This window comes from Equus caballus, chromosome 16, assembly GCF_041296265.1.
Source record: "Equus caballus isolate H_3958 breed thoroughbred chromosome 16, TB-T2T, whole genome shotgun sequence".
Taxonomy (NCBI): domain Eukaryota; kingdom Metazoa; phylum Chordata; class Mammalia; order Perissodactyla; family Equidae; genus Equus; species Equus caballus.
The window spans coordinates 62,643,197-62,657,157 of NC_091699.1; the positions used below are offsets into that span (position 1 = coordinate 62,643,197).

Genomic DNA, 13,961 nt, shown 5'->3' on the forward strand with positions numbered 1-13,961 from the left:
ACTACTGATTTGCTATTCATTTGACCAGTTTCCAAAGTTTTGTTGCTGTTTTCTCCTCCCTGTTCTTCTGTTGTGTGTACTTATATCTTTAAAAAATATCTGTTTACTGGGATTTTCTTGGCATTTTGGGAAAGAATGAAATTCAATGTGTATGTTTAGTGTGTGCCATCTTAACCTAGATGACCTCATTCTCTTTAATGGCTACCTGCTATTATAATATGTAGATTTACTGCCGTTTACTTAATCAGTTTTTTGGGTTTTTTTTAAGATTTTATTTTTTTCCTCTTTCTCCCCAAAGCCCCCCCGGTACATAGTTGTATTATATTCTTCATTGTGGGTCCTTCTAGTTGTGGTATGTGGGACGCTGCCTCAGCGTGGTTTGATGAGCAGTGCCATGTCCGCGCCCAGGATTTGAACCAACGAAACACTGGGCCGCCTGCAGCGGAGCGTGCGAACTTAACCACTCGGCCAAGGGGCCAGCCCCCTACTTAATCAGTTTCTAATTGATGGGCATTTAGGTTATTTTCAACATTTAAATGACATCTCATGTACCAGTTCAAGGATAGCTACAGGAAATTTTCTTGAAATGGAATTGGTGGGACAAGGTTGTTTAAACCTAATGTTTTGATGGATATTACCAAACAGCCCTTCCACGAAACTACATCAGTTGAGTCTCGTTTCCCCACACTTTTACCAATACTGTGAATTATCAGACCTTTTGACCTTACCATTTGATATGTAAGAAGGATGGTTTTTAGAGAAAGTACTGCATTTCTTTAGTGATAAGTACTAGAGTTGTACAACCTTTCATGAACGAATTGTCCATTTATGTTTTGTTTTCCATGAACTACTTGTTCAGGTTTTTCACAGTTTTTCTGTTGGGCTATTTGTCTTTTTTATAATTTGAAAATGTTCTATTATTGTGGTATTGTTTTAGCTTTAGGGGTTCTTTATTCTTTTTTCTGTAAAAAAATAATCTTGAATTTTTATGTAGTCAAATGTATTACTTCTCTCCTTTATGGCTGCTTCTCCACTCTAGTAGTATAAATAAATTCCCTTATGTGCTTAAAATTTTTATGATTTCATGTTTTATATTTAAATGTTGAAGTACATGAAATTTTTGCTGGTGGTGGGGTTAAGAGTGAGGTAGGGATTCGTGTCTTACATGACTAGCCAGTTATGCCAGCACCTTTCATTGACTGAGCCATTATTTTATCACTGATTTGATGCGCCCATTTTATCACCTACTTAATTTCCATAAGTATTTGGGTCTATTTTTTAACTCTTTCTTTTATGTTATTTTTTTTCTCCTTTACCAATACCAAACTGTTTTGTTACCTTTATTATGTTTTATTATCTAGTAGGACCAGTCTTCCATCTTTAGTCTTTCAGAATTTCCCTGGCTTTTCCTGCAAGTTTGCTTTTCCACGTAAACTTTGGTATTATTTTGTCAACTTCAAAACAAAACAAAAACCCAAGACACCTGATGATGTTTTGATTAGTTTTGTAATAAATTTATACATCAAATAAGGAGTGACATTTACAATATTGACTTTTAGCCAAGAAAATGCTTTCCCATCTATTCAAGTCTTCTCTGATGTCCCTTTGTTTTAAAGTTTTTTAAAAATGCCCCCTGTCCATTTCTTTTTTCTTCTTTTTCTTTTGAGGAAGACTAGCCCTGAGCTATCATCTGCCGCCAATCCTCCTCTTTTTTTTTGCTGAGGAAGCCTGGCCCTGAGCTAACATCCATGCTCATCTTCCTCTACTTTATATGTGGGACGCCTGCCACAGCATGACTTGCCAAGCGGTGCCATGTCTGCACTCAGGATCCGAACCGGCAAACCCCAGGCCACTGAAGCGAAACACGTGCACTTAACCGCTGCGCCACTGGGCCGGCCCCTGTCCATTTCTTAATATGTTTATTCCCAAATAGTCTATGTTTTTAAATATCTTTATAAAAAGAATCTTTTATTTCTTTATATTTTTAGGAGATTTATTTGTCTTTAAAATATGAAATATTTAAAAGTTTTAAATATGTCAAATAATATTGCAGACACCCAGTACCTAGATTTCACACAAGTTATTATAAAAATCTTTTTTTCTGGGGCCACCCGGTGGCACAGCGGTTAAGTTTGCACGCTCTGCTTCTCGGCGGCCAGGGGTTCACTGGTTCGGATCCCAGGTGTGGACATGGCACCACTTGGCAAAAGCCATGCTGTGGTAGGCGTCCCATATATAAAGTAGAGGAAGATGGGCATGGATGTTAGCTCAGGGCCAGTCTTCCTCAGCAAAAAGAGGAGGATAGGCAGCAGTTAGGTCAAGGCTAATCTTCCTAAAAAAAAAAAAATCTTTTTTTCTGATTTTTTAAGAAAATAATACGTTACAGATAAAACTAGAGCTTCATTCCCTGTTTCTTTCCCTCCTTCCTCGGATTTAATTAATCTCCTAGTATGGAATTTGTCATTCACACACATTTTTCTGCTTTTACTACAAATGCATGCATCCACGTACAATATATTTAATTATTTTTGTCTCTTAGAAATTGTACATGAATTTACATTGTAATTATCCTTTTCAAGTTACTGACTGATTTGTTTGATTTGATTATATTGCCTGTGGACTTATTTCTTTTATAGTCTGTTGCTTCATTGCACAAACCACTTAAACAGATTTATTTAGATATAATTCACATGCCATACAATTCACCCATTTAAAGTACACAATTCAGTGGGTTTTGGTATATTACATTATTAAGTTTTTTAAATTGTGATAAAACATATATAACATAAAATTTGCCATTTTAACCATTTTTAAGCGTGCAATTCACTGGCATTAATTACATTCATAATGTTCTGTAACCATCACCACTATCTATTTCCAAAATCTTTTCAGAACCTCAGACAGAAACTCTGTAACTATTAAGCAATAACTCCCCATTCCTTCCTCCTCTCCGGCGCTGGTAATCTCTAGGTTATTTTCTGTCTCTGTGAATTTGCCTATTCTAGCTCTTTCACATACGTGGAACTGTGCAGTAGTGTCCTTTCGTGTCTGACTTATTTCATTTGGCATAATGTGTTCAAGGTTCATCCATGTTATAACATGTATCAGAATTTCATTTCTTTTTATGGAGGAATAATATTCCATTGTGTGTATATACCACATTTTGTTTATCTCTTCCTCTCTTGGTGGACACTTAAGTTGTTTCCATCTTTGGCTGTTTTGAATAATGCTGCATTGAAATCGGGGCACAGGTATCTGTTCAAGTCCCTCGAATATACCTAGTAGTGGTGTTGCTGGCAGGTTTGTTTTTAGGACAGTTTTTTTTCTGAAATAGTGAGCTTTCCTATGCCTTATATATATAAAAAACTCCAAATCAGATTTTAAAACAGATATTTACTTGTACTTTTTTGCAAATAACATCACCTTATATTTGGCCTCATCCTAACCTCACATTTTTATTCTCCTATATTTTTAGTTGCTTCTTTCTGCCCCCTCCCCCACCCTGCAAACCTTCACACTTCTCTTGACCTTCCCTGGCTCTTGTGATTGATGACTTTCAGAGTCTTTCACCATCACCCCCCATTCCCTTCTATGCTGTTGTTCAAGGGGCCCTGCTCTCCACACCACCTAGCCCAGGCCATTCTGACTGTCACACTCCGGCGCTGGAACCAGGCAGGGGAACTGTAGACTGCAGTGTGGACTGGCTGAACAGGGATTTGTACTTCCAATCTCAGTTGGACCTTGAACTATCTCCATTTCTCTTCTTGCACGTTGCTCTCTCCTCACTGTCTAGTGTAAACCATCACCGCTCTACTTTCTCCCTAACGTACAGGTGACATTACCTCCTACTTCACTGAGAACATTAATGCTATGAATATGCCATGTTATGGAGCTTACAGAAAGTGATAGACCTAGATATGCATTTCAGAAAAGGTATCGGGTGAGACAACAAAAATGAATGTGTATTTAAATGAGTTAAAAAATTACAAATTACAAAAATTTAAAAGACTTAAATAGTAGCGAACATCACAAAACTTAAAAATATATTTTGCATTTATCAACCGTTTGAAATACCTCTGCTATCCTTTCCTTACATTCTTTTGACTGCTTGCTGTATTATTGTCTCTTCAGGTGACAAAAATGTTGGTAGTCTTTTTCTCTGGAGAGAATGGAAATCTTTCTCTTTAGCGTGGCTGATTGAAATTTGTTTTTTAGTATGAGTAGTTTAGAAAAATGTAAAAGCTTCACATTTTGTTCCTGATAATGTTATATAAATATTTAGGATTGTTATCAAAATTGGGGAAATCTCTCACAAGTTCTTTCATATATGAGCTGTAATATTTGGAAGAAATTTCTACAGACAGGTTCTGGCCCCATGCATTTCAAACCTTGTTTCTCCTCCACCACCCACATACTTCTGGGGCTGGATGCCTTAGGGTGTGATCCTATTGCAAGTGAGTCAGCATATCAGATGTTAGGAATAATCTGTTAGCAATAATTTACATACTCGTGAAGTGACGGTGAGGCATGTAAACAGATTCTATACTCAAATTAAGTAAATCTCCACCTCAGCCCTCCTTTGGTTGAATCCCACAGATGCCTGTATCCCTCTGAAGCCTCCTGACATAAGAGGATGTGTGACTCAGAGGGGCTGGAGCAGAGAGAGACCAGAGTCTTAGCCTGTTGTGGTGAAATTATATTACCTTGGCACATTTTACAGTAACCTATGACCTTGTGAACACGCCGCTAGGACCATCCTTTGGGACATGACTTTGGAGGCTGCTGCAGTAACCTAGGAATGAGATGATGGCAGGGGCAGCAGAAAGTGCGGAGGAAACAATAGATCTGAAGATTATTTAGGAGATAAAATTGGGAGGATTTGGTGATTGACTGAATGCAGGAGTGACAAAGAACGAAGAGTCGTTGATTTGTCCAGGTTATAACCTTGTTTGGATAACTGGATAGCTATGGGGGTCAGCAACTAAGATAGAGGATTGCAGAGAACGCACAGCCTGGAAACGAGGAGGGGGAAACAGGTTCAGTTCTGGGCTTTTTCAGCTCAAGATGCCTCTGGGAACATCCAGGTGGACGTGTCTGTCCAGCAAGCACCTCACTTAAGAGTGAGAAGCTCCAGGAAGAAGTCGTTAGGACAGACACACAGATTCTGGGGTCGTCAGTGGAAGTGGAGGCTGAAGTCCAGGGGAGGTTGAGACTGCGAGAAGGGCAGGGGGCCAAGCAAAAGACAAACCCAGGGGATCCCAAGTGTTTAACCAGTAGGCACAGTAAGGACAGAGAATGAGAATGAAGGAGACAGAGTCTTCAGAAATTAATGTAATTTAGTAGCTTATGATAGCTTCCTGTTTAACACGTGGTCGTCTTTCCCCCCTTCATTTTTTTGATATTTTAGGTTTTGAAGACAGAAATAAACTACTTTAAAAGTGGACTCTTTCTTATGAGACTTCGTAGACATTCAGTTAGCTAGTTTCTTAAATGATATTCAAAATATTTGCTTGCATTGAGGAAAAGAGATGGGATTGTAAATACCCCCATATATAGTTCTTCCTGCATCTTTCCTTCACCAAAGACTTAAAAAGTGGAATGGGTCTCTTCTCTAATCCATTTCAAGAGTAAATTGGGTAGTGCTAGACAATATCTTTCACTGACGTGGACTCCCAGGGATAATTTCCCATCAGGCTGCACAAGCCTGTGCTCAATGGTGAAGGCTCCAGGCAGACCTTTGATATGACTTTTCAAGGCATGACAAGGCTCATGATATTTGCATTTGCTAAAGTATTCTCTTTGGTGTGGGTAAAACTCAACCAGACATGGTTAACACTTTCACCTCGAGGATGAACCGTAATACTGTCAGTGCCATCTTCCTCCCTACTGATTCCTGAGAGGGGCAGTGGTAAAGTTTATTTTTGTATGCTTTTGAATGGATTTCAGACCCATTTTTTAAGAGCTTTGTTCCAGTTCTTCATAGGGATTCTATCAAAGGTAAGAGGCCATCTGGCATTTTAGAGATGGGTCATTCTGCAGAAATTCATCAAGTTGTAGTTGAGGACATTGGTAATTGGAGTGGATCTTGGGATCACCTGAGGTGGTCGTTGAGGCTGGGCAGGATCCTGGGAATGTGAGAATGGCCACAGTGTTTTTCACTACTTCAAAAGCTTAATGAAATTTGAAACTTGACCCAGGACCAGTCTACACTGACTGATTGATTGTCCTTCTCGGTTGATGGCTGGAATGACATTAGCTCAGAGAGTGGACATAAGCTCTCTCTTGCTGATCCATAGTGCTGGTGGAAACACAGTGTTTTATGTCTGCTAATTAAAGATGACAAAGTGAATATTAGTTAACAGATGTTAGATAGTCTTTTAAAGCACTGCCTGCACTCTTGTGGCGCTAGTCTTTCCATTTCCTGCAGACTTGGCCTTTCTAATCTATCTTCCAGAGATATCTTCCAGTGTTTCTCTAAAATGCTGATCTGATCAGGGTGCCTTCCATGACCTGGCCCCCTGTTTTTCTCAAGTGCCATCGTTCAGTTCTCCTCTTCTTGTATGTGACTCTCAGGCCTTAAATGAGGCACATAAAATTCCATGAATGAGACAGTGCCCCCATATATAGTTCTTCCTCTGCACGAACTCTTCCCTCTGCCTTTATCCATCAGGAACGTAAGGACACACCTCACTTACCTTCTCTAGGGAGTCATCTGTGATCCATCTCTCTGCAGTTAGTCACTCTTCATTTTCTGCCACCACCTTATAGTGTGGAAATCTTGAATACACTACTTCTCATAATGTGTTGATATAACTTGTTTTCACACATTTCTCACTCTCTGGCCTAGGAGCTGTTTATGTCCCTGGTACCAAGCATAGGACCTGACACAATACTTTCCTCTAAGAGTTTGTTAGAAGAATGAACAAACACATTAGAGATCTTGGGGAAAGAAAAGTTGGTCACCATTCAATCTATTGGATTCCATTGGGAAAAGAGCAGCTTCCTACATTGAATTTATCCAGCTAAATAAGTAGGATAAGAAGCAATATTTATGATTGGTCTGAAAACTGATTGAAGTACAATTTATTATGAAGAAATGAAAGTTTAGAAGTATAGTGTTTGGGGGGCTGGCCCCATGGCCAAGTGGTTAAGTTCACGCGCTCCACTGCAGGCGGCCCAGTGTTTCATTGGTTCAAATCCTGGGCGCGGACATGGCACTGCTCATCAAACCACGCTGAGGCAGCGTCCCACATGCCACAACTAGAAGGACCTACAACGAAGAATATACAACTATGTACCGGGGGGCTTTGGGGAGAAAAAGGAAAAAAATAAAATCTTAAAAAAAAAAGAAAAAAAAAGGAAGTATGGTGTTTGGTATATTCATCTATTTCTTTTCTGAAACATTAATTAGTTGGCTAGGGGAATAGGATTTTGCTATATGATAATCAATGAAAAAAATCACTAAAATTATTAAAATGAAAAGAGAATATTGTGGCAAATGGGATAGACAGATGCAAGCTTAATATCAATATTATAATGAGCTCATGCCACTGATTAAAATATCAAGATCCAAATAGATAATTGGCAAAAGACATACTGTGTAGACATTTGGTGAAAACTTGAGTAGACACTATATTAATAACCATATAAAATCCTCATGTCATTTGACCTAGTAACCACTCACTTGAGGCTTTATTAAAAAAAATTTTTTTAGAGCCAGCCCCAGTGGCCTAATGGTTAAGTTCAGTGCACTCTTCTTCTGTGGTCTGGGTTTGATTCCTGGGCACTGACCTACACCACCCATCTGTCAGTGGCCATGCTGTGGCAGCGGCTCACATCCAAAAAGAGGAAGATTGGCAGCAAATGTTGGCTCAGGGCGAATCTTCCTCAGGAAAAAAAAATTTTTTTAAACAAGAGTAACGCTATAAACCTGAAGTTGTTCATTGCAACATTATATAATATCAAAAATTGAAATTAACTCCTAATATTGAAGGGATGATTATGTAAATTCTGTCATATCTATTTGAATATAATATGCAATAAGTAAATTATTGTCAATATTTGGTCATGCCAAAAGTGCTTTTGATAAGTGGCAGCAACAAATTACAAAATTATCTCTTATGTTCCTATTATATGTGTGCTTAAGGGGAGGGTCTAGGAGGAATTATGGTTAAAGACACTTTCTATTCTATTGTTTCAACAATAAAAGAGGCAAGATGGAGCAGTAGGAACAGCACTAGACTTGGAGTCAGAATCTCAGCTCCCTCCCTTGTTCTCTTCATGATCTCGAGCAAGCTCCTCAGTCTCATCTCTAAAAAGGAAATGTAATAACCAGCAGTGCAGGCCCTTGTGAGTAGTAAATGAGATGACAAAACTAGCACTCCCTCAAAGTTAGCTGAATGTAGTTTGAATAAAGATGGCTGTGCAATGACTTTTTCTTCCAATATGGTAGAAGAGATTGCAGTCCTAGTTACATTGGAATCTGCTTTGACTTTAGGAGTTAGATGTGACGTGGTCACTACTTGTACAGGGAAATAGGGGCCTCAGAAAACGAATCATACTGCTTTCAAGGCTCTTCTGTGGATTTGTTTTTTCTGCTTTTCTTGGCCAGAATGTGGGGTGGAAGAGGATGGGGTGGGTAAACTGCCAAAGGAGAAGGATGTGGTCTAGACTTCAGGGAAAGCTGGGAAGAGAGGTATTACATCTTGCTCTAAGATCAACAGTAACTCTTTGGCCTCACATTCATTTTAATATGAATCACGAAGATCATTTTAACATGATCTTCTTAAAATTTCACAGAATGTTAGAAATACAAAGAACTTCCAGTTCAAGATGGCTAAACGACCACATATTTGTCTCTTTTTCCTTCCAAAATGTTACCAAACAATAAAAAAGGAATTTTTTTAAAAAAATGAAGCCAACAAGAGGGGAGCTGTCCATGCATGAGAGATTGCAAAAGATTTCTAAGAAACAAAAATAGATGGAGGAGTGGTGACTGAAGAAGTAAGATAGGAAATCTAGGACCCCAATGCGTGCAGAGGGGGCTTATAGAAACAGGGAGCAGGGAGTAGATTGGCCCTAAAGAACCCTGGAGAGGCAGGGTTGTGGAAATGAAGGTGTGACAATGGATGGAAATGAAACAGAGCTGAAAATGAGAAGGCAAATTTAATCTGTGTATTTCCTGTGAGGTCCTCCGCTCTTTCACCCCACATTCAAATAGACTATCCATCAGGGAAGCATCTTTCTACCAGTCAGAAAATCAGAATCTTTTTTTTTTTCTTAAAAAAAAAAAGTGCATAGCCCCAGAGCAAAGACCGTACATATTACATCCTCCTTGCCGAATCACATTAAAACAAAGCTCCCCACTGGACAAGCCTTGTTCCTGTACACAGAGCAGAACTGGCACAGAGAAGATGATTATGCAAATGCTGGTGTATTCATTTGCATTACCATTAAATATGAATGGACAACCAAGGATGACCGGATGATTGAGGACATCCGTAAAACCTGCAACAGGAAAGAGAAAGACCAGGATGAAATAAACAGAAAAATAACCCTAACGCTATAGAAAATTCAGAGGACAGGAGAGATATAAGCAAAACAGAGCAAATCCTCTCAAATGTACATCCTTCTGAGAGATTTGAGAAGATATTGTATCCATAAAATAAGAATGAAATACTTTGAAAAAGGAGCCGTTCAAGAACAAGAAAGAGTTCTTGGAAATTAAAAATAATCTCCTAGGGGACCTGCCCCGTGGCTGAGTGGTTAAGTTCACGTGCTCTGCTGTGGCAGCCCAGGGTTCGTCGGTTCGGATCCTGGGCACGGACATGGCACCGCTCATCAGGCCATGCTGAGGCAGTGTCCCACATAACACAGCCAGAGGCACTCACAACTAGAATATACAGCTATGTACTGGAGGGCTTTGGGGAGAAGAAGGACTGAAAAACAGAAGTTTGGCAACAGATGTTAGCTCAGGTGCCAATCTTTAAAAAAAAAAAAAAAAAAAACTGCTAGAAATTAGAACCAGAAGACTGAGATGGAAATAGAGAGAAAAGATGAGAGAGAGAGGAACAATCTAGGATATCTAACTTACTTATAAGAAGGAAAAAATATGGAGATAAAGAAAATATCAAAGAAACAATACAGAATTTTTTCCAAAACAGAAAAGGATTTCTGAGCGGCCCGGCATAATGAATAGGAAAAAAAATATACATCTAAACACATCCTTGGAAAATTTTAGAACATAGAAAATAAAGTGCCTATAAGTTTCTAGAGACAAAAAGCTGGTCACTTTTAAAAGAACAAGATTGAGCCCGGCCTAAGCCTCACTGGATGACAGAGGACAGAGCACAGTACCTGTGGCATTCTGAGGGAAGATGATTTTCAACATAGAATTCTCTACCCATCCAAGTTATCAACTAAATGTGACATTTTCAGACAGTCAAAGATTCAGGAATTTACCTTCCACCAACCAGTTCTTAGGAAGTTATTTGAGATTGTTCCAGTGAAATGAGGTAGTCATGAGATCCCAGAAACGAGCTAAAAGCCAGGACAAGAATAAGTCCCAGAATATTAAGCCTAGAGGAGAGTCGTCAGTCCCTTGGAGCAAGAGGACTGAGGGTTCCAGTAGGGAGTTTTCTAGGGGTCAAAGGGGTGTTTGGAGAGACTTGATACCATCTTTAGAAATTTGGAACAACCTAAAGAAGTGTTCACCTAAAAGGAGGCAGGAATAAAGAAAGGCGATTAGAAACCCCAGGGGGAGGGGCCAGCCCAGTGGCGCGGCGGTTAAGTGCGCATGTTCCGCTTCGGCACCTGGGGTTGGCTGGTTCAGATCCCTGGTGCGGACATGGCACCGAAAGGCAAGCCATGCTGTTGTAGGCGTCCCACATGTAAAGTAGAGGAAGATGGGCATGGATGTTAGGTCAGGGCCAGTCTTCCTCAGCAAAAAGAGGAGGATTGGCAGCAGATGTTAGCTCAGGGCTAATCTTCCTCAAAAAAGAAACCCCAGGGGAGGGAAAAGAACACAAAAAGCTGAACAAGACAGAACATGCCATCATAGTATACACCACTTAGCAGCGCAGAGAGCAATACTTATATAGTTATGATAATGTGAGCACTATTGCTTGATTTTGAATTTACAGTCAATATACAGATGAAGGGAGTACTTATGACTACAGGACAGATTGCTTTAACCTTGACAGTGTGAGAGTATAACTGAGGGTTTGAAGGTGGGAGTAGGGAAGAGAACTCAGAGAAGGAGGCAAATAGCATTATCTTAAAAAGTGTGGGCATGGGGGGGCGCGCACAAAGGGTGAAGTGGTGCACCTAAAATATGACTGGCCAATAATAATGTACAACTGAAATTTCAAAAGGTTTTAAACTATCATAACCTCAATAAAAAAACATTTGAAAAAAAAGCTGTGTGGACACAGAGGATAATGTCTTAATTGATGGAACTAAGAAATAAAGGTATAGGATATTATTTAAAGCTACAAAGTTAACCAGTAGAGAAACTGACAATGGTGATATAACCATGTTGGCAAGAACGGGCAATATCCAGAATAGTACAACTGAGCTAAATTCTCATGTATTAAAGAAATCAATGATACTGTTTTAAATGGATCAAATAAGAAATGGCTGATAAGTATATTATTTAGAGGTCAAAAGAAGTAAAAATAGGAACAGTTAAATGATTTTAAAATGGTTTCCTCTGAAGAACAGAACTAAGAGAATAGTGAGTCAGGAGACTATTGCTTTTCATTATAACAAACTTTTATCCTCCTCTTCTTTTTGTATTACTTTTAAAAAGGGAAATCAAAGAAAGAAATACGGAAAGAAATGTAAGGATCCTGAGAGACTATAATGCAACATACTTGGAGATGCTAGATGGACACAGACTTTTCTAAGGCCCGGAACTTACATCCATATCTTCTAGTGCTGATATAAATATGTGTGTGTGTGTGTGTGTGTATACACATATTTAATAAGGTTTTATTTTATTTTTTGACTTTTTATTTAAATATAATTTCAAACTTACAGAAAAGTTTCAAGAATAACAATAGTACAAAGAAAACTTGTATGTTCCACACCGAGGTTCACCCATGTCAACACTCGCTCTGTCCGCTTCATCATTTGCCCCTCGCTGCCCCCTTGTTTTCTAAACCATTGGAGGGTTGCATGCGTCGTTACCCTTTACCCCTAAACACTTCAGTGTATGTTGCATAAGAATAGGTAGGAACATGTTTTTACATAACCACAGCAAAGCTAACATTGAAACAAAACTTTAAGCTACCAATAATATTTAACCTACAAATAACGTTTTTCGCTCCTATAAGCTACTTCCCTTTAGATTCTGTTTTGCCGTGTATTTTTTTCCTTTTCTCCCCCCACTCCAGTCTTCTGCTGTCACTTCATTCTCTCTACTTATTTATGCTCTCTGTTTTGAAGTCTTTTATCTATAATTATTTGAATGATTCGTGGAGCTTAAAACACAGACATACACATGCTTAGAAGTAAAAACTTAATCAGATCCTGTTTTGGAGAAAGTCTTTCATTCCTTTGTTTTTCCAAAAATCACTGGCACTGTTCTTTGAGTCTTTGACCCTCCTTTTGAGAAATTAATTGTACAGATGTTTCTGAAGGTTTAACAGGTTTTTTTCCTTTTCTCTCTTTTTCCACTGTGGTTTATAGTTTGAAAAAGTACCAGAAGGTTTTATCCCTCCGTCCACACCGAAGTTTGCATATGGAAAAGTTGCTATGAAAAAGGTAAGAAAAAAATAACAGAAACGTTGCGAGTGAGGAAGTGGAATTTTGCATTCGTGAGTGAAAGTGTTATGCTGGGGAATTGGTTCGTTATTTTTCTGTGAATTTGTTTTCTGTGAGACTGATGGGGTAGATGATGTTTCTTGGAAAATGGGACATGGGAGGCAAGAGGATATGTACACTGACAGGGTGAGCAAATGAGCCAGGAGTAGGTAGGCAGTCTTAGATCGTTCAGGTCATTTTGGTTCAGTTGTCAGTTGTCAAAAGCAGTGCCAGGAGCCTTTATGGGAATAACGTGCTGCCCTGTTGTTATGGCTGGTGAGGTTCTTTTCCATAATTCATCTTTTATTAAGGGAGTTCTCAAAAGCCACAGGCATTTTGATAGGTATTTGCCCTTAATTATACACTCCCTTCTGTGTTAATATCATGTCTTAATTTTTGTGGTCTGTGGTTTATATGGTAAATGAGACGTCAGGGGGAAGCGCTAGAAATTAATCATATATAGAAGTTAAAGACAGTTTATTCTAGGAAAAGAGAAAAAGAAGAAAGATTTAATTTAATAGTCTGGAGTGACGTAAGCCAAAGTCAATTTGTTTTGACCTTCTGTGTCTTCAGGTTTTCCCCTTTTATAATCCCTAACTCCTACATGTCTTAACTCACAAGAAAAAAAAAAACACAAACAGTTACATATTTCTTAAGAATCTTGATGTTCTAAAATAGCATCATAAGTTTTTATCTTTATGCAAAATGCCAAACATGATTGTATAATTTTTCCATTCACGAAGCCCTTTGATATTACTGTTGGTTGCTCTCTGGTAACATTTTCCACCTAGTGTCAGATACGTGTGTTACATTCTGCAAAGACTGTGGTCTCTCTGCCTGATAAGAATCTTGCTTTAGGTTAATCAAACTTTAATCACATTTGTGAAGGGAGCACCTGCGACTTTTTCATTGCTACCGCTACTTAAGGAAAAGGTTGGTTGGTCTGTTTTAGAGCTGTGAAAAATTTATTTTTATGCAACAGAAAGTAACTGCAAGTATTTAATGCAACAAAATTGCTAAAACAAAGCTAGCTTAGTACCAAAAGCACATTCTTTTTTTTTAAGTAATTTTATTGGGATTATAATGGTTTATAACATTGTGTAATTTCGGGTGTACATGATTATTTCTCTGTTCCTGAATACGCTTCATCATGCTCA

General features: G+C 38.7%; 1 protein-coding gene across 3 annotated transcripts in view; it reads left to right on the forward strand.

Annotated features, from left to right (window-relative positions):
* GLB1 (galactosidase beta 1) overlaps positions 1 to 13,961 on the forward strand; it is a 90,625-nt gene that overhangs the window by 49,366 nt on the left and 27,298 nt on the right. For all 3 annotated transcript variants that reach the window (XM_005600856.4, XM_005600858.4, XM_005600857.4), the window contains exon 11: positions 12,691 to 12,765. In XM_005600856.4, coding sequence (XP_005600913.3) covers positions 12,691 to 12,765 — 75 coding nt within the window. The remainder of the gene's footprint in view (positions 1 to 12,690; positions 12,766 to 13,961) is intronic.